Source organism: Lynx canadensis, chromosome E1, assembly GCF_007474595.2.
Source record: "Lynx canadensis isolate LIC74 chromosome E1, mLynCan4.pri.v2, whole genome shotgun sequence".
Taxonomy (NCBI): Eukaryota; Metazoa; Chordata; class Mammalia; order Carnivora; family Felidae; genus Lynx; species Lynx canadensis.
This window is the reverse complement of record NC_044316.2, coordinates 19,066,268-19,089,293: the sequence shown is the minus strand read 5'-3', so window position 1 is coordinate 19,089,293 and position 23,026 is coordinate 19,066,268. Positions and strand designations below refer to the sequence as shown.

Below are 23,026 nucleotides of genomic sequence, written 5' to 3'. Positions count from 1 at the left end.
CGTCATTTTCTTTGCCCTGGTGGAATGTATGCGGCAACGATCAGGATGGGAACAGCTATTTCTGTGTCTTATAAAACGTTTGAACGAGCACTGTGTGTCGTATGTAAGTGACGAAGCACTACATTCTACTCCTGACCCCAGTATTACACTATATGTTAACTAACTAGAATTTAAATAGAATTTTGGGGGAAAAATAAACACAAAAAAGCATGTTTGGGCATTTACCCTCAGGCTCTGCAGGCATGATTTTCTTGGCAGCCAGGCCCTCCCTTCTTTGGAACAAGGTCGGACACAGGACCCAGTGTGGGCCCAATTCCTGGGAATGCCCCCAGGGCCTGAATTGCCTCCTAGTACAGAATCTGTTTATGGGATGCTGGTGTGAAGGAGGGCTGGGACCTTAACATCACTGGTCAGCTCTCTGTCAGCAACCCTGGGGCAAAAGGTATTCAGACTATGAGACATGACTCCCAATCTATGCACCGGGAATTGAGAGACTCCAGCATTTTCTAGGCACTGTTCTGTCTTCCAAGGATTCTCATTTTTCATTTTAACAATAACCCTACAGGGCGTCTGGCTGGCTCAGTCAGTAGAGCGTGTGACTCTTGATCCGGGAGTCATGAGTTCGAGCCCTATGTTGGGCTTAAAAAACTCAGAAAACAAAACATAAAACTCACAACAATCCTACGAAGAAGACACCAGTTACAAGTGGTGTAAGTTGAAGTGACAGGGTCAGGGTTCAAATCCAGGGCTTCAGAGCCCAAAGCCCATGTGCTCCCCAAGTGTAAATTAACTTTTATCTCCAGGGCCGGTCAGGTGGGCCCATACGTGCCTGTTCCCCAAACCAGAGCTCAGAAGGCACTCTGCAGTGTCTCCCAATTCTCAGGCAGGTCAGCTGTCGCGTCCTGCACTGGTGACCTCAGGCGGACTCAGCATCCCCAAGGAGTCTGCCTCCAGGAGAAGAGCGCAGAGAGGAGACAGAGGCGTGGCGGAAGCTAGAGGCTGAGCACAATTTCTGGCAGAGAATCTGTCTCGTCTGTCACAGTAGCAGGCGTGCGGAGACAGAAAGCCGGCGGGCCTCACCACACGCGGAGGTGACAGTGACGGCTAGAAAGACCAGCTGCTGGCGGAGAGTGCGGGGAGGAGGGAGGAGGCGAGGCAGGGACCCTCAGAGCTCTTTCGAGGGGAGGACCCGCGAGTCACCCACCAAAGGCGCTGCCTGTGTGATCCCCGACCGGCAGCCACCATCACCCGGATGCAGGTAGAAGGCGCAGAATCGGAGGCTGTGTTTTGTTAAGTCCCCCAAGCGATTCCTGCTCGCATCAAAGCATCGGAGCTCAGGGACAGAGTCAGAGCAACCAGTCACCTCCCTTTTGGCTCCTGTCTGAGCCCCCCAAAGCACGGAGGCACAGCGTGACTTTACAGCCTTCGAGCTGGAGGGGACGTCCCCCAAGTGCTCCCAGGTGGGAGGATGCCCACCCCATCCCTCCCTGGCACAGCTGGGGTTCATCCATCCACCTGTGCGGCCCGCATGCACGCCGGCCTCTCCAAGCCAGGCGCTGTGCTCCGCGAGGCAGGCTCGGCGGGGAAGAGATAGGCAAAGTCCTCCACCCACGGACCAAACATGGGGGACACAGACAAGACACACATAGGGGCGCCTGGGTGGCTCAGCCGGTTAAGCGTCCGACTTCGGCTCAGGTGGTGATCTCACTCACGGTTCGTGGGTTCGAGCCCCGCATCAGGCTCTGTGCTGAACGCTCAGACCCTGGAGCCTGCTTCTGATTCTGTGTTTTCCCTCTCTCTTTGTTCCTCTCCCACTTGCCCTCTGTCTCTGTCTCTGTCTCAAAAATAAAAAAAAACATTTTAAAAAAAGGAAAAAAGAAATAAAAAAAGAAATTAACCAGCCCTTGGTCTGAGCAACAGGATGGCATTTGCTGATGGTGGGGGGGAGCCGTTGGGGCAGAGAGAGAGGAGCAGGCACAAGGGGTTTAGTGTCAGACATGACTGCATACAGGAGTCTGGAGCCAAAGGCAAAGACAGTGGGGAGCTGGCGGGTAACCTTGCATTTAGAGCCCCGGGACCAGGAGTGGGTGTAGGTGAGCACGAGCAGAGGGCTGAGGACACAGACCTGGGACCACCACCACCTAACTGGAGCCAGAGGGCGTGAAGCCCACCAAGGTGACTGAGGAGGAAGAGACGGACAGGTAGGAGGGAGCCCGTGGAGCAAAGGGGAGAAGTCTCGAGAAGGGGGAGGTCGTCCGGACCAGGTCCTGCTGAGAGTTCCCATAAAACGAGAATGAGAACCCACCCTCGGACTGGACAAGGCAGAAACCCTGGTGACCATGAAAAGAGGGGCCAAGACAGGGTTGAGAGGGGGAGCAGAAACAGAGATGAGAAAGTGCGTGCAGAGAGCTTTGAGGAAAGGGGTGATGGGCTCAGGTGGGCATCATGATATTACATCCGCTGCACGCAAGCGGCAACACCAGGGCTGGGGCCGCGGGCGCTCGTCCTCCGGCAGCCAAGAGGGCCTGGGACCCAGGGCTCAGGCAGAGGAGCGCTCTTTGTCAGAGCATGGTCACGTCACCCACCATCCCAGGAGGGCACCGTGTGTGGGTGCAGTTGGTGCCTTTGGGAGAGGGGAGGGAAGGGAAGGAGATGTCACCTGTGTTCTCCAGAATTCCCCTCAGGGATCGGAGCCACACTGAGAAGACAATCAAAGCTACCCCTTACCGGGGCACCCGGGTGGCTCAGTTGGTTAAGCGTCCGACTCTTGGTTTCGGCTCAGGTCAGGGGCTCGTGGGTTCACGAGTTCGAGCCCCACGTCGGGCTCCGCTCTGGCAATGTGGAGCCTGCTAGGGATTCTCTCTCTCTCCCTTGCGCTCTGCTTCCCCGTCCCCCACTCACGCTCTCTCTCTCTCTCTCTCTCTCTCTCTCTAAATAAACTGAAAAAAACCAACAACCCTACCACTTACTGAGGGTCTCGTTTACGTCAGGACCCTTAGCAACATGATTTCATGTGTGAGTGAGGCATGACCCCTTTGATGTTACACCTGTGGACATGAAGAAGCCTCAGAGACGTGAAGCGACTTGCCCAAGGACACACAGAGAAAGTGGGCAAGTGGAATGCGCGTTCAGCCCTCCTGACTCAACCCTGAGCTTGTCCCGGGGTTCAGAGTAGCCCGGGCGAGGATTAGCCGTGCCTGGTAAGGATCTGGCCTAAAGGGCTCCTGCAAGGTAGGGCAGCCCCCAGACAAAGGGGGCTTGAACCAAGCCTCCTTGAGGCCAGCCGTGGGAAGAGGTGAAATCATGTCGTCCACAGATTCCTGCCCGGGGAGCCCCTCTCTGGCCCCAGCCACCCAGGGTCGAATTTCCCTGTTTCTCTCCCTCCCCAGCCAAGGCCAGTTTTGTTACGAAAATGGACATCGCTTTTATTTTATTATCATAAAACAGCAATAATAGTGATACCTTATATAAAGTGGCCACACTCTAGAGGCAGGGGGACACGAGCTGGTTACAGGAGCAGGACTCAAAAGAGCAACCTGTCAAATACAACTATTTTAAAACTTCCTTCTTGGGGCGCCTGGGTGGCGCAGCCGGTTGAGCGTCCGATTCTCGGTGTTGGCTCAGGACATGATCTCACGGTTTGTGGGTTTGAGTCCCGCGTCGGGCTCTGCGCTGACAGTGCAGGGTTTGCTTGGGATTCTCTCTTTCTCTGCCCCTCCCCTGCTTGTACTCTCTCTCTCTCTCTCAAAATAAATAAATAAAGAAACATAAAAGTCCTCCTTCTTATCTTTCAAACGCATGCGAATTATGCGTTTTAATGTTTGATGAGGTTTTCCCTGATTCTTGCGCTGCAGCTGGGATCCCAGGAAGATGGCGCTCAGGGCCCGTCAGGCCTGGGTGCCTTGAGAGATGCCATGCACAGCGTCCCAGAGGCTCAGGTGTCTTCCCCACGTTAGCCCACATAGTCCCCAGGAGGCCCATGAAGTTCTCCCACCGGCCCCATTTTACGGTTTTCTCCTGACGTCAGCCCTCCAAGAGAACACGACGCCTACTCTGATGCCCTCATCTCACTGCTGGGGACACCAGCCCAGAGAGGACGGAGATGTGGCCACTGCCATGGAGCAAGGACCCCCGTCTCCTCATGCTGCACTCTGGGGCCAGGTGCCAAGGTTCGTCGTGAGCTGCAGAGACACCCTCGTGGCCCATGGCATGTTCCCACGGCACCAGGGCAGCAGCCTTCTCCCGATTCTGGGGACAGGTGCCTCACGGTGCTCCCCTACTGTCCCCACACCCCACTTGCTGGCTGCTTTACCACTGGGAATACTGAGGCCCGTTGAGTAGGCACCAACAATGGGCACTTTAAATGCATATGGAACAGAAAAACAAACCCAGTAGAACTCCTCACCCTCCACCCCATTTTATTTTAATGTTTATTTTTGAGACAGAGAGAGAGAGAGAGAGAGAGAGAGCGAGCATGAGCGGGGGAGGGGCAGAGAGAGGGGGACAGAGGATCCAAAGCAGGCTCTGCACTGACAGCAAAGAGCCTGACATGGGGCTCGAACCCACGAGCCGTGAGACCGTGACCTGAGCCGAAGTTTGACACTTAACCACCTGGGCCATCCAGGCTCCCCTCCACCCCCATTTTAATTTGGATTTAAATTGCACTACCCCAAAGGGCTAGATGATCAATATGGGCCAATACAAATTGAGTGCATTCTCTGATTTGAACTCATCAAAAATGTCAGTCATTAAGGGTGCAAAAAAAAAAACCAAACAAAAAACAAAGGCTGGTGAACTATTCTAGATGAATGGAGACTAAAGAGACATGACAACTAATATAACATGTGATGCTAGATTGCACCTGAGATCAAAAAGGAAAGTTATGGGGCACCTGGGTGGCTCAATCGGTTAAGTGTCCGACTTTGGCTCAGGTCATGATCTCACAGTTCGTGGTTCAAGCCCCACATCAGGCTCCGTGCTGACGGCTCAGAGCCCGGAACCTGCTTCAGATTCTGTGTCTCCCTCTCTCTCTGCCCCTCATCCGCTCACCCTCTGTCTCTCAAAAATGAATAAACATTAAAAATTTTTAAATTAAAAAAAGTTCCAAAAATATTGGGAAAACTTGAATATAGAATTTATGTTAAATAATATATCGCCTCCGTGTTCAACTCCTCACAAGTGAGAAGCGTATTGTGGTTATGTCAGAGGACATCGTTGCTCTTAGGAATATGGTCAAGTATTTAGGGATGAAGTGTCATAAGGCCTGCAACTAACTTTTTTTTTTTTTAAGTAGGCTTGGTGCCCGGCACAGAGCCCAACATGGAGCCCAACACAGGGCTTGAACTCATGACCCTGAGATTAAGTCCTGAGCTGAGACCGAGAGTCAGACACTTAACCGACTGAGCCACCCGGGCTCCCCTGCCATGAACTTTCAGATGGTCCACCAACAAATAAATAAAGGATATACAGGCACACAAATACAGAAAAAGCAAGCGTTGGGAGCCGGATAAATGGGTATTCAATTGCATGACTCTTATGTCTTTCCTGGAGTTGACAACTTTCAAGGTAAAACGTTGGAGGAAAAGTAAATTTGTAGCTTCTGTAGCGGGAGCCTGAGCTCTCAGAAGGTTTCTACGTTGGGCCGCAGGTAAGGAACATCTAATACGATTCCTGTTTCGGCTCCGACACAGGGAACACCCCGGCCTGGCTGACCCAGAGGCCCTACGGGCTCTTGCAGGGCCTCTCTCTGGAAAAGCAGCGTCATGGCTCACTGGACCCCAAGAATGCTCCCTCCCTGTGCCTGGGCATCGGGCAGCCCGGTTCTACGGAGGGCGGCCACCTCGGAGCAGGGCCCTGCAATCCCACACCAGTCAAAGGGCAGCCGGTATTTCTTGAACCCACACGCTGCTCCAGTGTCCATTGTCACAGCATGAACCAGCATGTTACAGGGTCACGGCTTCATGGAATCGTCTGGGAGCTTTTATTTTCTTATTTTTATTTTTTAACGTTTATTTATTCGAGACGGAGAGACAGAGAGAGAGGGACAAAGAATCTGAAGCAGGCTCCAGGCTCCGAGCTGTCAGCACTGAGCCTGACACGGGGCTCGAACTCACGAGCCACAAGATCATGACCCAAGCCAAAGTTGGACAACTGAGCCACCCAGGTGCCCCCTGAGGAGCTTTTAAAAAGGCAAGACCCTAGAGATTCTGGGTTGACAGGTCTGAGGGACAGCCTGGGTATCCAGAATCTTAAAAGCTCCCAGGCAATTAAAATACGTGGCAAAGTTCAAGGACTCTCGGTGTAGACATTTACTTTTCAGCTTTGGGTGTGTGTTAGAATTACTTGGGGAACTTTTTTTGTTAATGTTTATTTTTTTGAGAGAGAGAGAAAGTGCACGAGCGAGGAGGGAAGGAACAGAGAGAGGGAGAGAGAGAATCTCGAGCAGGCTATGCACCATCAGCACAGAGCCCGACTCGGGGCTCAAACCCATGAACTGTGAGATCATGACCTGAGCCAAAATCAAGAGTCAGATGCTTAATCGACTGAGCCTCCCAGACGCTACTCGGGGAACTTTAAAAAATAAACAAGAGGACCCCTCCTCAGATGAATTAAGTCAGAATCTCCGGGAGGTGGGGCCTAGGCATCAGTATCTTTTGAAAGCGCCCGACACGGATCCAATGTGTAGCCGGGGTTGAGAACCCCTAGTTTGGACTGGGCTGCTTCTGAGAACTAACATCCGTCCTTATGTGATTGTGCGCGTTTGTGTTTTCCCACAATCACCTGTGTCAAAAATTTACTCAACTCGTTCATGAGGGACCCAGCATGTTGGGGCAGCCAGCTGCTTTCAAGGAGAACGGGCGAGATCCAGGTGTGTATAGTCAGTGAAAGAAATAATGCTGACAGTAAACCGCAAAGTTAGATGCAAAATTGGTTAATATCTTACAGGGTAATAAACAAAACCCTTTCAAGATGAGATGTAAGTGGCCACGCTCCAAAGTTTGCTCAGGGGCTAACTCCGTGAGTCCAGGTTCTGAAGGTGAGTGTGAACTTGATCAATAAGGGGCGGGGGGGGGGGGGGGCAGGAAGGAGGTGGAACGCACGACTGCCCGGAGAAGCCAGTGCTGGTGGCTGGCTCAGCCCAGCCTTCTTAGGGCAGGGACGGTTGGGGACACAAGGTGGGGGACAGGCCATCCAGGGCAGACCAGGACGGGGCGTGGGGGACAAACGAAAGGCCCGTCAGCATCTGCTCTGCTTCTGCCCCAGCCACTTCCATTTTCATCAGAGTTCAGTTATTCCCCCGAGATGCGACCCAAAGATCTTTCATTCTGACACAAACTAGGAGGCTTGGGACAAGAGGATTATTCTTTCCTTCAGGAGGAGGGAGGTATCGAACATAGAGAAATACTGTGGCCATATTCAGCAGAAAGGACGAAGCCGGGCCCCTCGCTGAGCCCGCTGAGTTAGACACCCTCTCGCCTCACCAGTCATCGGCACACAGGATACCACCACCCACACCCCCAGCAGCACAGCTGAATCAGAGCGCCGTTTGTCAGAAAAAGCGTTTTTAGACTCTAAAAGTGCCATTGTCACAAGTGGTTTTAGGAACACTCGCTCTAGGAGGGCTGAAGTTAGGCAACAATATGCGTGGACCTACAGGCCATAAGCTCCCTGGGCCAGTTCCAGACAGAAGCACAGGGCAGATTGTTAAAAGCTGTCCTGGCAAGACGGTGGGGGGGGGGGGGTTGGGCAGAGCTCCTTCTGAATATGAGCAGAAGGGCCAGTTTGGGCCCAGGCCTGGAGCCTGGATGCCCAGCAAACCCCATTTGTTTTGCCATCGGGGAGGGCTGCTGCGTAACCTTGAAAGAGCTTCTGGTTCCCAGGGTGGGGGGTGAGGTGGGCAGGGGGGAGGGTGAGGGGCAGAGGAGAAAAAAGGAAAGTGCATCGCTACCTCACTCTAGACATCAACATTAATTCCATGGATCAAAGCTGTAAATATAAAGACCGAATACACAAAATAAAGATAAGATAGACTAGTTCCACAGTCTTGGGCAGGAAAGCCTTTCTAAGCACCACACCAAAAGCCAAAGCCATAACGGAAGAGATTGATGAGTTCGCTATAAAAGAATTATAAACTTGCTGTCATAAACAAAGTTAAAAACAAATGACAAGCTGAAAAAATATTTGTAATGTATGTCAAAAAATGTAACATACCTGGGGCGCCTGGGTGGCTCGGTCGGTTGAGCATCCGACTCTCGGTTTCAGCTCAGGTCATGGTCTCACGTTTCCTGAGTTCCAGCCCGACATGGGGCTCTAAGCTGACAGCACGGAGCCTGCTTGGGTTTCTCTCTCCCTCTCTTTCTGCCTCACCCCCCTTGTGCTGTCTCTGTCTCTCTCAAAATAAGTAAATAAACTTAAAAAAAAAGAAAAAGAGGGGCACCTGGGTGGCTCAGTTGGTTAAGCATCCGACTTCGGCTCAGGTCATGATCTCATGATTTGTGGGTCTGAGCCCCGTGTTGGGCTCTGGGCTGACAGCTCAGAGCCTGGATCCTATTTCCGATTCTGTGTCTCCCTCTCTCTCTGTCCCTCCCCTGCTTGCTCTCTCTCTCTCTCTCTCTCTCTCTCTCTCTCTCTCAAATAAATAAATAAATAAATAAACATTAAAAAAATAGAAAAAGAAAAAGAAAAGAAAATTTAATATTTCTAGTTTTTCTAAATCAATGAATATTAATACATCCAAAGAAACTAGGGTGAAGAATGTGGGCAGGCAGTTAATGAGCCAAGGACTCCTAATGACCAATAAATGTAATTTAAGAAGTTCAACCGTATTTCATTTTATTTACTTTTTAAGCAATCACTATGCTCATTGCAGGGTTTGCGATCCTGAGATCAAGAGTCACATGTTCTACTGACTGAGCCAGCCAGGAGCCCCAAGTTCAACCATATTTAATTCAAAAGAGCAATCCTAATTTTTTCAGCCTCTCAAATTAAAAAGATTTGAGAAATCCTTTTTTTTATTTAAAAAAAATTTTTTTTAATGTTTATTTATTTTTGAGACAGAGAGAGACAGAGCATGAACGGGGGAGGGGCAGAGAGAGAGGGAGACACAGAATCGGAAGCAGGCCCCAGGCTCTGAGCCATCAGCCCAGAGCCCGACGCGGGGCTCGAACTCACGGACCGCGAGATCGTGACCTGAGCTGAAGTCAGACGCTTAACCGACTGAGCCACCCAGGCGCCCCTAGAAATCCTTTAACACCCCGTACCAAAAGGGTACAATCCTGATGGGAGAGTAAATGAGACATCTTCTGGAAAGGAATTTGGCGGTTGTATTAGAAATTTTAAGATGTGCATCCTTTTGATAAAATAGTTTCCACTTAGCAGGATTTATCCAAAAGGTTGGCAAACTTTTTCTGTAAAGGGCAGATAGGAAATAGTGTAGGCTTTGCGGTAGCCACCCAACTCTGCCACTGTAATGTGAAAGCAGCCACAGGCAAGAGGTGAGCAAACAGGGATGAATGTGTTCCAATAAAACTTTATTTATAAAAACAGGCGGCTACATTTGGCCCATAGGAACTGTAGGATGCCAACCTCAGACTTACTCTAAAGCAATGATTGCTGTCATGGGGAACCACTTAGCTACAAGAATGATGGTTACACTGCTTTTGTTAACCCCCCAAATTCCATTAATATATATGTACATATATGCTAACAATGAGGAACTGGTTTAAAAAAAATGTGGTTGTCTTCTTGTGACGAAATAATAAGTTGCTATTTAAATTTATACAGACTCGGGGCACCTGGGTGGCTCCATCTGTTAAGCATCCAACTTCAGCTCAGGTCATGATCTCACGGTTCATGGATTTGAGCCCCGTGTCGGGCTCTGTGCTGACAGCTCGGAGCCTGGTGCTTGCTTCAGATTCTGTGTCTCCCATTCTTTCTGTCCCTCCCCCACTTGGGCTTGTGGGCTCCTCTCTCTCTCTCTCAAAAATAAATAAACATTTAAAAAATTAAAAAAAAGATAAATTTATGCAGGAAAGTCATATAGCTACATGAGTATATCGAGTGAAGGTTAGAAAATAGCATATAAGTGACCTACTAGAGCTAATAAGGGGGTTTAGTAAGGTTGTCATGACAAGATCAACACCCCAAGTCAAAAGCTGTCCTATACAACAGACATAACCAATTAGGAAATGTTGCAGCAAAAGGATTCTACACATAACAGCAATAGGGACTCGAAAATATAGTCGCCCTACGAAGAAACACACAGAATCTATTTGAGAAATAAAACTATTCTGAAGTCCTGGCGTGAAAGAAAGCCAGAATAAATGAAGAGATATATTATGTTCCTGGATGAGAGAATTCAATATTGTAAAGAAGCCAATTCCCTTCATGTGATGTATAAATTTCAAACAAAATCTCTAGCAGGATTTTTAACAGGTTTTGACAAAAAAGAATATTCTCAAAGAGAAAATACGTAAGAATAACAAAAAATTGTTTTTAAATAAAGAAGGATGAAGGAGACTGCCTCTATAGATATCAAACTATAAAGCGAGAGTAGCTGAACTGGTTTGGCTTAGAAATAGATAGACAAATAGATCAATATAACAGACCAGAGTCCAGAAGGAAATCCGTGTTTATAAGGAAATTCAGCATACGAGAAAGGGGTGAAATTTCAAATGAGTGGGGAAAGAGAGATTATCCGACAGTAGGAGCTTGAACAGCTGGCAACATTTTGAAAATAATGATGCCGGATGACTATACCCTTATCAAAAGCAAAAATAGTCTGCAGGTGGGTCAAAGAGCTAAGCATAAACACGTTTTGTCTAAAAGTATCGGAAAAAAAATATATAGGGGGATACGTTTATAGCCTTGAGATAAAGAAGGCATAACATGTGAATGGCATAAAAGGACTGGTAATGATCACGTAAGAATTTTAAAATTCTGTGCAATAAAAGACACCAAACCCAAGATTAAAGTACAAGCAAGATGCATAAAGATTGACAGAATATATTTAGATGTCTTATACATCAATAAGGGAAAGACAAACAACCCAAAGGAAAATGAGCAAAGACTATGTATGAACTCCCCAAAGAAGAAATCCAAAGGGCCAGTGAGCAGGACACATGGTCTACCTCACTAGTAAATAAATGGCAATGCAAAGAAAGCAAGGGGGAGTCTCCCTCCATCAGGCTGGTGAGCGGAGAAGGGAAGGGAGGAGTGGAGGGGAGACTGGCAGGTAGGTGGAGACCTTCCAGGGTTGGCAAAGGGGTGAGGAAATGGACACTCTCACATCCGGTCAGATGATACATCACTACTGCCTTTTTAGAAGAAAAATTTGGACGCATTTCTTAAAAAAAAAGAAATAAATGTTGGTGCCTGGCTGGCTTAGTCAGTAGAACAAAGGGGTTCTTGATCTTGGGGTGGTTAGTTTGAGCCCCATGTTGGGGGTAGAGCCTATTTAAAGAGAGAGAGAGAGAAAGAGAGAGAGAGAGGGAGAAAGTGCCATTTAGCCAAAAAAATAAAAAATAAATAGGGTCTGCACACTCTTTGATACAGCAATTCCATTTTTAGATTTCTAATCCTAGAAATACTTACAGAACATTCTATGCAGCATGAATACGGGTGTGCTGGATATGGAGACAGGGTCAGCTTGAGCCCTGTCACCACAGGGTGAAAATGGTGTCACTATGGAGGGGACTTGGAGCCACCCTGGAGGCTGAGGTTAAGGCCCAGGGCCTCAACGAAGTTCAGGGCAGGTCCTCCTCCAGGCGGGGGCAGAGGGAACCAGGGGAGGCTTCCTGGAGGAAGCGTAAGTCTTAATGCTGAGCAGAAGTTAGCCCAGGGACAGCGGGTGGGAGGACATCCCTGGAGAAAGACAAAACTTATTATACAAAGTCTGGGACGCAAGAGAGAACTCAGCCTTTTCATAGAATGAGGAAGAGTCGGCTGTCACCGATTTCGGGGTGGCGAGACTGGAGAAGGAGGTGGGAGTTGGTTTTATCCCTTCGGTGATGAGGGGTCCCAGAAGGGAGTGAGAGAGCAGCCCCTTAGGGAAGATCCTGAGGCACCGGGCTAAGGGTCTAGAAAGGCTGGGGATGGTGAAGAGAGCTGTAGGCAGCAGGGGGAGAAGGACAAGGCAGCAAGCGGGGATCAGGGGACTCGAGGCCGGCTGGATGTGGGGGCGGCAGCAATGATTTTCCGGCCTGGGGACTGGCTGGCTGGTGACATCATTCACTGAGATGACAGTTTCACAGGAGAAGCAGGCGGCTTGATGCCCTATTCATTTTATGGGGTTCCCTATTAATTGGCCCACGAAGGAGAATGACCAAGGGCCCCGGATCTCACAGCATTTGTGGGGTCAGCTTCCACGGCACCACCCCCTTGCCTCTCGGGCCCGCAGTGGGGCTCTCCACACCTGCCCATGCCCTCTCCCCACGGAGACCCCTGTGCTATATAGATGGAGGGCTGTAAAGAAAAGAGGACAAGGGCCAGCCCACTGAGCGGGCCAGCCTTGGGAGGGATTCCCAGGGTGCTTCCTAAGACCCTAGCCCAGGGACACTCATCCATGGACACCAGGGACACCCAGCATCCCCTGACCAAATTCACATCCCCCTGCACCGGGAAACTTGCTCAACCGCTGGGTTTACTAAGGCCTCAGGGACGCTTTTGGATGCCCCAGTGTCGCAGGCTCTGAGGACACAGGGTGACATTCGGTAAGTTCCAGAACTGATGCAGCACAGGTGGCACCCACCCAGGAGGGACTCACATGGCCCAGAAGTCTGCACAGCAGGCTGGGAGTTTCATGTGCGGGGTGCCTATGGCCACCAGCAACACTAAAGTGTCTCACCATTTTAACGATGGCCCTCATCAAGTGGCGATGTCAGAGGTCCCCACCCCAGGGTGTCCCATCAGCGTGTCATCCCTACGTGGTCCCCAAACCACCCTTACGCTTTCGTCTCCGGCAGCACTTTGGAAGCCTGAGTGACCAGGCTGTTGTCAGTCTCAAGCTGACCCCTAGGGGGCAGCTGGGACACGGCAGGGTGCTGAGGGCCTGGTCCACGGGATTAAGACCTGCCCAGGCTGGCGCCCTCTGCTCCCCCGACCTGAGGAGCTGTGGGCCTTTAGCCGAAGGGAGCCCAGAGCCGCACATTAGAGGAGGCTGAGCCAGGAAGTGGATTCATTCACATCACGGGGACCCGGGGCCTCCGGGCCTTCACAGCCTGTCCCTGCAGGAGCCCACAGGCCCAGCAGGCTGGACTTTGACCTGTTCCCCCCTGCCTCCCACCTCCCAGCACTCAGGAGTCCATGGTAAGGAACAGACCCTGGGTCAGCCGAGCTGCCCCACCGGATGCTCTAGAACAAGGCTAAGCAGTGTGTGCAGTGACCAGTCTCCACCTCCCCAGGGTCCCGCCAAACGGAGCCACCTGAAAGAGCCAGACCCACATGCAGGGCATGAAGCGATCCCCCCGGAGGGGCTTAAACACAGGGGAATAAAAACACATACGCAGGCAAGGTCCTGAGACAGAGAAAATGAGGGGTACTGGGGTTGCTGAGGTTCGACTGGCACGTGCTTCTCGCTTTTCTCTAACCTCTTTTTATTCTGGAAAATAGTGTTGTTTAAAAGCAGAGCATCCTCCTGGAGCCCAGGGCTTCCGTGTCTGTTTCCCACCTTTTCTTCTGGAAGCGTGGACGGCCACGCGTGGGGGCCAGGCGAGCAGCCCGTGGCTGCGGGGATAGGGCCTGCCGGGCGACCCTGGTGGGGAGCCTGGCTGCGGCTACCCCCTGCCCTCCAGCTCCTCGTGGGCAGGCCTCCATTTTGACAGGCTACCGAAACACCAGTGTCCGAGGGTAAAGCTGATGAGCACCACGTTCTCGTGCTGACCTCCACGACGCGGCACGGGAGGAAGGCAGCTCTCATGTACTCGCTAATAAGAAAATTCGTATTTCCTCAGGTCCTTTAGACCGGCGTGCCCAGCCCTGTTTACAGCTGAGGAAACTGAGGCGCAGAGGGATTGAGAGCGGCTTGTCTGGTGTGCATATCCAGTCAGTGGCCCAAGTGGGGTGTGGACCCAGTCCTGGGTGACCCCACAGCCTTCCTCCTCACCTTGCTTCCTGCTCAGCTCTCCACGAGGGGTCCACCCCCAAACCCTGGGGACGCTCTGTGTTCGTCCCACATGGGGAGTCCTCTGCCCTGATCCTGGCCCACATCCCATTAGCTGGGCTCAAATACATATTCACCCCACATCCACTGGGCCTGTCAAGGCAGGCCTGGAGCCCAGCTCTCTGCACTCATCCCTGGGGGCCGTCATTTTGGGCACAGCACCCTGGAGGCCAGCCACCTGGCTTCCGTGTTGGGGGCCCCGGCCCCGCACCCCGTGCCTGGCTCTGGCTTCTGCCGCCTTTGAGCGTTGGCTTCTCCAATATCATTCTGCTGGCCTCCCTCAGCGATACAGCCCTCTGTATGGACTCCCGCTCATCCAGTCCCCATCCTGACCCCACCACCCGGCCTAAGTGACCTCTGGGGTCCTGGATCTCCTTCAGCTCTGGAAAATACTTCTGTTTGGGGGAGTTCACCAACCAGAGGCGGAGAGAAGGTATTGGAGCTGGCCTGGATGACAAACTGAGCGAATCGTCCTCCAGCCCTGGGGTGTCTCAGCCAGAAGGGCCCTTGGAGCCTGTCAATATCCGCATCTTAAACTGTGTCTGTCTGTAGGGTGTAGCCACAAGTGTTTGGAACGAGAGTTCCGAAGCTTTATAACAAACCCACCGCTGGGCACGGATAAAGGAAAACAGCCATGAGGGCTGTGGCGTGTGCCCCACCTCGGGCACAGAGTTCCTCAGGCCCTCAGGACTTCCTGAGTGACGGGAGTGCCTTTAGTCACGCATAGGGAACCCCTTCCCGACATGGCTGCGTTCCTGCCGAGGAGGTGACACCGGGGGGGCCCCTAGAGAGCCTCGGGATGGGTCTGGCCACCAGAGAGACCCAAGTGTGATTAGAAGGTGGGAACACCCGGCTCGCCCATCCCCCCACCCCAGGCTGCACGTCAGGTTTTCGAAGTTCCGAGAGTTTCCGATTGCTGAACGCACACATGTGCGGGGAAGCCTGTGGGTCTGGAGACGGCATGCGATCGCCTCACCGACCCCCGGCCGCCGTCACGCTTTGCCTTTGCACCTGTCCCATTAGGCTCTTCCTGAGTCGTGTCCTTTGTAATAGACTGATAGTCGCCAGTACGGTGTGTCCCTGGGTTCTGTGACTTGTTCCAGTGAATTACTGAACCCGAGGGGGGTTGTGGGGAGCCCAGCCAGCACAAGTGCAGGCAGCCTGGGCACCCCGTCTGTAGCTGCCCCACGGTGGGGCAGGCTCGTGGGACTGCGTCCGTGACCCTTGGGGTCTGCACTAACTCTGGAACGGAACTGAACCGCTAGACGCCTGCTTGGCGTTGGAGAACTGGCGGACCGAGGACCCGGCGGGGCTTGTTGTTTGGGAAAAACCACACAGGGACCCCCAGTTGGCTCCGTGGGTTAAGGGCAGAGGAGAAAAGAAAGACAAAATGCAGTCCTGCCTGGTGTTGACCTCAAGTCTGTCGTTTCCCCTGTCTGACTCAGTTTCTCCTTGGAACCAGAGAGGGGGAGCCAAGTGCTTCGTGAGGACCCCCCAGTCCCTACCCTCTTTGCCGTGGCTCGCAAGGGGTCTGGCTGCTCAGGTTCCAAAAACTATTTCTTGACTTTGAAGCCAAAGTGTCCTCGAAAGGGGAGGCCCTGGGGCGTCCCAGACACCAACAGGGTGGAGCAAAAGCAAAAAGATCATAAAGGCCAAGGCAGCGCCTCGGAGGCTCCTCCACCCGCTCACGGGAGGCCTCGGGCCTCCCCCTTCTTACCTGCTCCGCACAGTCTGGGATCTCGGGCGTGCAGGGCAGCGTCCCTGCGCTCTCCACGGACAGCACATCTTTCAGCAGCTCCTCGCACCCTGCAGACGGACAGACGGCGCAGGGTCAGAACCTCAGCAGCTTTGCTTCTGATCCACGGGCCTAGGGCAGGAAGGGCTGCGGGGGGCAGGTGGCCCAAGCGTCCAAGAGCCCAGCTCATCCCGCAAAGGCAGAGACGGCGCGCCAGGCCCTGGAGAGGCTGGTCCCGGGCTCTGCCGGTGGAGCTGAGACGCACTGACCCCAACAGAGAACACACAACAGAGAGACTCCCAAATGCAGAGGGCAGGCCAGGGGCAAAGAGAAATCAAGGAGGCCTCTCTGGAGGAAGGGACACGAGACAGTACTCCCTGCCCGGTTCACAGACACTCCAAATGCACACACTCCCCTGCGGTCGAGGCCTTCGACGGCCCTGTAAACTCCAGGACATCTAGGACAGGGTCACCCTCAGCATGGCTCCACGTCCCAGATGGCCTCCCTCCGCGGTTCCTGAGCAGACGCCCCCATATCTTTTCAGACAAAGGAGGTCAAACCCACAAAGCACCTGGCGTGGGCACATGACAGGCCCAGTCAGTGGCGGTCCTACAGTGCACGCTGCGGAAGGCTTCGTGGGGGCCGCGTGCAGCCCCTCCCAACCTCTCAGCTCACTTCCCGTCAGCCCTCACCTCCAAGGAAGTGATTCCTGCTTCCTTCCCACCCTCCCAGAGCCGCAGGTGCCCCACAGAAAAAGGTTCATCCTGACAGGAAAACATGGCTTCCTTCACAGATGGCAGGAAAGTCTCGCGGGCCTGTGTTCTCTTCAGAGCCAGCAGGGAGGCCTGAACAAGTCTGCCTGCCCGGTGGCCCAAGCCGCTTTCTCCAGACAAGCAGTTTAGTGGTAAGGGTGGCCACGAGTGGCCTCTGCTCCCTGGAGGTGCCTCACAATGGCCTTGGAATTGGGAAAAGAGAGGGACTGTATTTTGCTCCTTCAAGGAGGGGAGCGGGGAAGAGAGGACGAGACTGAGGAGTCCCAAGGAAGAGAGAGGGGAGGAAACAAAGAGAACAGGAGAGAAGGAGGAAGATGGGCATCCACTGTGCCCCGGGGTCTGCCCACAGCTGTTCTAGTTTTCAAACTGCAGGTCCTGTGTCCTGGGAAACTGCCCGGGAGCTGGGTCATCCTGGAGGGAGGTGACCCGGAGGAGGACTCAAGGAGGAGAAAGGAGAGCAATCAGAAACCTTTCTCTACAGGACAGATGATGGGCAGGGAGGAAATGACTGTCCCGTGGGCATGGGGTGAGCCTGATCCTTCTCCTCAGTCCCCAGGGGAGGAATCCCAGCTGAGACCCAAGTCAGGCCAGCTTCTGCAGCTGGACGGGATCCTGAGAGACCCCCTAGGACCCAAAGTTCTCACCTTTCATGGCGAACACCCCTCGGCAAAAGTCCTTGAAGTTGATTCTCCCGAGGTCGTTGGGATCCAAATATTTGACAAGTTTTTCCACCTGTGAGAAGGAAGGAGGGACAGACGTGAGGTGTCTAGAGACGCCCCATGGGGTTCTCTATGGCTGGGGAGGCTGGAATGGAGGGAGGGCTTGTCACCTGAGCCAAGGGGATACGGTGTCCCTTCCTAGGCGTCCACCCCTCACCCTGGATCAGCGCCAACCCCCCGACGGCGGCCGGGCCACTTGATTCTCTTGAGGTCCACAGACAGCACCCAGGAGCCTTCCAATGAAGACTGGCAAATGGAGAGTGAACGCTCTGATTTTTTTTTTTAACTTAATGGTTTCTTTCCTACAAAAATCATACGAGCTCGCTGCAGAAACTCCGGGAAAGAGAATGAATCAAACCCTGCCGTTTCCCACTTTTTTTCCCCTTGAAAACACATAGTTTGGGTGCAGCTGGGTGGCTCAGCCGGTGAAGTGCCTGACTTTGGCTCAGTCGCGATCTCATGGTTCGTGAGTTCAAACCCTGTGTTGGGCTCCCTTCTGACAATACAGAGCCTGCTTGGGATTCTCTCTCTCTCAATCTCTCTCTCTCTCTGTCTCTCTCTGCCCCTCCTCCACTCTCAAAATAAATAAACTTAAAAAAAAAAAACACATGGTGAGCCACTTTTTGGTTTTTTTTTTTGTAGTTCTGAGAGACCCTTGGCCAAATTCCCTTTTGTCCACAAGGAGGAAATAATTATGTCACATTTGTATACATTCTTGGAAAATTTTAAATTACAGATCAAATAAGATTTAAGGCAAAACCAATTACGGTCAAGACAGTGGCTGCATTTGCAGCACTTTGCAGGAGGGGGAAGGTACCAAGGGGGTTTCTATTTATTGATCTGGATGCTGGCCACACAGCGAAAACCCACTGAGCTGTCTGCTTGTGGCCGGCACACTTTTCTGTTCTGTTTGTACTTTATACTTCCATAAAAAAAAGTTTAAAAAAGAAAGTCTGTTAATAAGGGTTTTTTTTTTTGTTTTGTTTTTTTTTTTTAGCCCAAAGGACTCAGCCATTCCTGATGTTTGGAAGGTTCTCTCCTGCTTAACAGTTTAATCAGAAACCCTTTTGTGGGGCGCCTGGGTGGCTCAGGTCATGATCTCGCGGTCTGTGAGTTCGAGCCCCGCGTCGGGCTCTGTGCTGACAGTTCAGAGCCTGGAGCCTGTTTCAGATTCTGTGTCTCCCTCTCTCTGACCCTCCCCTGTTCATGCTCTGTCTCTCTCTGTCTCAAAAATAAATAAACGTTAAAAAAAAAAAAAAAAAGAAACCCTTTCGTGCTGCCCTGTGGTACCACCCAGGTTGTTAGTGGTTATAAGATATGCTGCACGGTGGATACACCCTAATTGACTTAACGACCCCTAATAGTTGGGCATTTTCGTTATTTCCTGCTTTTTGTCATTACAATTCATCTTTGGGGGTTTCTACAGCTGTGTGATGACCAGTTGAGCCCTGGCCCCTCAGATCCTTGACTTCCTCATTGCTTTCTCCCCCATCCCACCTCAGCCGGTGAGGCCCTGAGCCACCCCAGCCACACCGAGGACTTGCCCCTCTTCCAATGTCACTCACTCGAACACCCCACTCCCTGGCCGCGTCCTCCCTCCCTTTCTGCCCATTGTGCAGTTCTGCAGCATTACGGGGGCTGCTCCCTCTCACCCGCATGCAATCCATACCCAAATGCCATACCCTAAAGCCACTTTCTTTTTTCCACATCACCCATGGAGTCCCACAGGTCACAGCCATTATCATCTCCCTTCCTGGCTGCCGAAGTTTCCTGATTCATCTACTCTCTCCCGCTCATCCTCCACTCCGACTGGATTCTGTCACCTCCTCCCCTGGTAAAAACCTTCCAGTGATTGTCCACTACCCGTAGGATAAAATCGAAACTCTGTAACGTGGTCTACAAGGCCCTATATGATCTGGCCCCTCCAGCCCCATCTCCTCCCACTCTTTCTATCCCTCACTGCATTCCAGCCACACTGGCTTTCAGTCAGCTCCTTAAGCAAACCACTCTTTCCTGACTCGAGGCCTTTGCACATGCTGTACGTCATCTCAAATGCTTGTCCTCCCCTCATTCATCACCTGATTTGATTCATCCTTCGGGTCACTGTTTGTACCTTTATCAAATGTCTCCCCCTGAGACAAACCTGTCCTGACCACTCCCATCTAATTAAGGTCCACCTTCCAGTAGCCTGTAGCACCCTATACTTTTCCTTCAAACCACTTGCTGCAATTTGTAATTATATTTTATGCGATAATTTTATTACTTTGTGTCTTCCCCTCTAGGGAATAAGCTCCCTAAGGGCACGGGTCATGTCTGTTTCGATCACGGCTGCATACACGGTAGTTCCCACCATGACTGGCATATACTAGAAGCTTCACAAACATTTGTTGAATAACCGAATATGAATGGTTCTATGAGTCATCTAAATTTTATTTATTTACTTATTATTATTATTTTTTTTAACATTTATTTATTTTTGAGACAGAGCGAGACAGAGCATGAACGGGGGAGGGTCAGAGAGAGGGAGACACAGAATCTGAGACAGGCCCCAGGCTCCGAGCTGTCAGCACAGAGCCCGATGCGGGGCTCGAACTCACGGACCGCGAGATCATGACCCGAGCCGAAGTCGGCCGCCTAACCGACTGAGCCATCCAGGCGCCCCGAGTCATCTAAATTTTAAAGGCTTTTGGCAACAGTTGCCAAATTGTTCTCTGTAAAGACGTCTTAATTTAGTGTTCAGCCAGAGCAAGTGACTTCCCACTCGAGAGCTCCGAGTACATTTCCTTAGTTTTTGGCAACCGCCAACTTCGTAAGAACTCTCTTTTCTAATTAATTAGCGCCAGGCTCCACCCACCCGCACCCCCACCCCTCCCCCATCCCCACCCATAGTTCCTGCAACTGAAAGTCAGCTTCTTGAGATTTCTTCTGGAAGCCTGCTTCTAAATCAGCCTGTTACTTAGTGGCAGTCCCTCCCTCCCCTCAGCGCACACGCAAACCTTCATTCACTCACTGGGCGCTTCCTACATGCTGGGCACCCTGCTGGGGGCCTCAGGCAAGCGCACACGCGGTCACACACACACACACACACACACACACACACACGCATGCGCACACACTGCTACACTCTCGTCAGGCACCTTCCCTCTCTTCCCAGTGATCACCCTCAGTGTCGAAAGCACAGTGGGGCAAAGAGGAGCTCTTTCTTTAGACTCCTTTCGGGCTGGGTTGCGGGCAGGGTACATCAAAGCACTCTGGAAACCCTAGAACACAGCATGCAGGCAAGGGGTTACTCTTACCGGCGGTATTGTTAACGCCCGTGGCCCACACCACTCACCGCAGGCTCCAAAGCCCAAGCCATGGTGGGGATTCATCCGTCCATTAAGGACTGTGTTTCCTGCATGCCCACGGGACGTGTTTCCAGTGGCGGCCGCTGCGGCGGGAGTCTGAAGGCCTGGTCGCTGCCAGTGGCCTGGCCTCATGGGGACGCACCCAGCTGGCTTTGGAGATGAGCGGTGAGCGAGCAGCGGGCATCTCTCCTCCCTCCCTGAGCTTGGTGGCCCTGCACTTGTACCTCTATTCCAGCTGACTCTGCTTTTTGCACTCGGGCGTCAGTCTGGGGGTGACGGGTGGGCAGGGCCTATACATGGTCTGTCCGGGATCCCCTCAACCTGGGTACCTCTCAGGATGTTGGAATTCCAGTGAAGGAAGAAGGTGGCTTCCTGCCAGCTCCCATCCCGGCCAGAGCCTCCTCAGCATTGCAGCTGTCCCCTTCCCTCACTGCAAGGACAGCCTGACTATCGGGCAGGGGCGTGGCTTCTGGGGATACCAATGCCCAGTGCCACCTGCACCCACCACCCTGGCCAGGATCCCACCGCCTCCGCTCCTGCCACTCTCCCCACTGGCATCGTGGGGACTCTGTGAACACTGGGGCTGGTCTGGGACATTCGGTACCTCCCAGCCTCCCCGCACTCACCCCCACAATCCTCTCCAAGGTCAGGAGCTATGCCTTAATTATCTCCGATGCAGTCAAGGGTGGATCGTCACTGACTGTTGAATGGGCGACACAGAGCCCCAGTCTCAGGTCCACCTGAGAAGCAGCAGGCTGTGCACTCGGGTTCCAAGTGTCCGTCGCCCCTTAGGACTGGGAGACATTGGTGGGGCCAGGCTGTCCAGCCCCCCTGGCCCCCACCGCCTCCAGGGAAAGCCGGCCTGGAGCGGAGGTGCGGGGCTGCTTGATGACAGGCAGACAGATGAGGTCCTGAGGGCCACCGCAAAGTTCCTGAACACCCCTGAGCTATGGCGTAGGAGACTCCCACAGGGCTCATCAAAGAGCGGAGACCCTGGAGAGTGTGTGCCACGGGCCGTACGGCCCTTTAGAAAGCAAACGCGACCACTGTAAATTATTATAACAAAACTGCCAACTATATTAACACCACAACTGGAGGCTCATGGACCTTCTAAATAAACAGTGGCAGGGCTCATGCAGAGAGGTATTAGTAATTCCTGCTGGGTTCATGGAGGGCTTGCCATCAACTGTAGCAACTCTGTGCTCAACTGTGTGCTAAACTCTGGCCCGACTTGCTCTCATCTCTGACCCTCACAATCTTAACGGCTACAATCACAGCCTCCCATTCTACAGTTGAGGAGACTGACGGGAGAGGTTAGACGTTTAGACAGTCACCGTGGCAGTAACCCTTCCTTGAACCCAGGTCCTGCTGGCCCCAGACGATCAGCTTCTGCGGTCTACCGGTTTCCTGCGTATCAGGGCCCTTACCTGCTGCGGCTGGGGACCCGTCACCTTGATCACCAAGAGTCTCAACCCTCCTGGAACTAGACCACATTTTACCAATGCACCCCTGGGCCGGGGAGGGGGGGCATTCAGCTGACCCAGCCCTTTATTTTATAGGCAGGGAAGCCAAGTCCCAGGCAGGGGAAGGACTTGCTCAAGGTCACACAGCAAGTACAGCAAATAACCACCCACGTGTGGTCTTTGCGGTGAAGCGGGGCCACAGGCACTGCCCCCCGCCCCGTGCGACGTGCACACCATCCACGGCCAGGCTGCCCTGGGCCGCCTCTCGGCTTCTAGTCGGAAGAGAAGGGCATCCTGGGCCCGTCAGGGCCTGCAGGGGCAGCTGCTCTCACTGAACCACACACGGCTGGGCCATGAGCTGGCTGCCAGAGACACTGCTTGTTCACTGGCAGTAAAATATTGATCTTTCCATTTTGGGGCCACTCAATTACCAGGCTTCCCCTTCTATTTCTGTTGCCTTTCTCTTTGGGCTGATTTTCCATTCATTCATTCCCCCCGGGTCACATCTCTTCTGGCTCCGACCAGACGATGTTTAAAACCTCATTGCCGCCGCCGTCTGATTGATCACCAGCCAGATGCTCTCTGAGCCTGTGCCCAGCCGCCCCCGCCTCCCTAATTTCCAGATCTGCCAGCCAGACGGGCTCAAGCAAGCCATTTGCCTCTCGGAGGCCTCAGCTGCCTCATCTGAACAAGGGAAATAAACCGGCAGTCAGCAGGTGAGATGCCTAGTAAGTATTAGCAATTACTATTACTAATTAAGCAAATGCCTGGTGACTCTTCCTTTATGCCAGACTCTGAGCACTCCGTTCACATGGATTTATTGAATCCTTA

The 23,026-nt window shown here is 52.5% G+C and overlaps 1 protein-coding gene across 1 annotated transcript in view; it reads right to left on the bottom strand.

Moving 5' to 3' along the window:
- RAB11FIP4 (RAB11 family interacting protein 4) overlaps positions 1–23,026 on the bottom strand; it is a 117,355-nt gene that overhangs the window by 57,866 nt on the left and 36,463 nt on the right. The window contains exons 2-3 of the mRNA XM_030294884.1: positions 17,311–17,398; positions 15,876–15,964 (exon numbers count right to left, since the gene is read on the bottom strand). Coding sequence (XP_030150744.1) covers positions 15,876–15,964; positions 17,311–17,398 — 177 coding nt within the window. The remainder of the gene's footprint in view (positions 1–15,875; positions 15,965–17,310; positions 17,399–23,026) is intronic.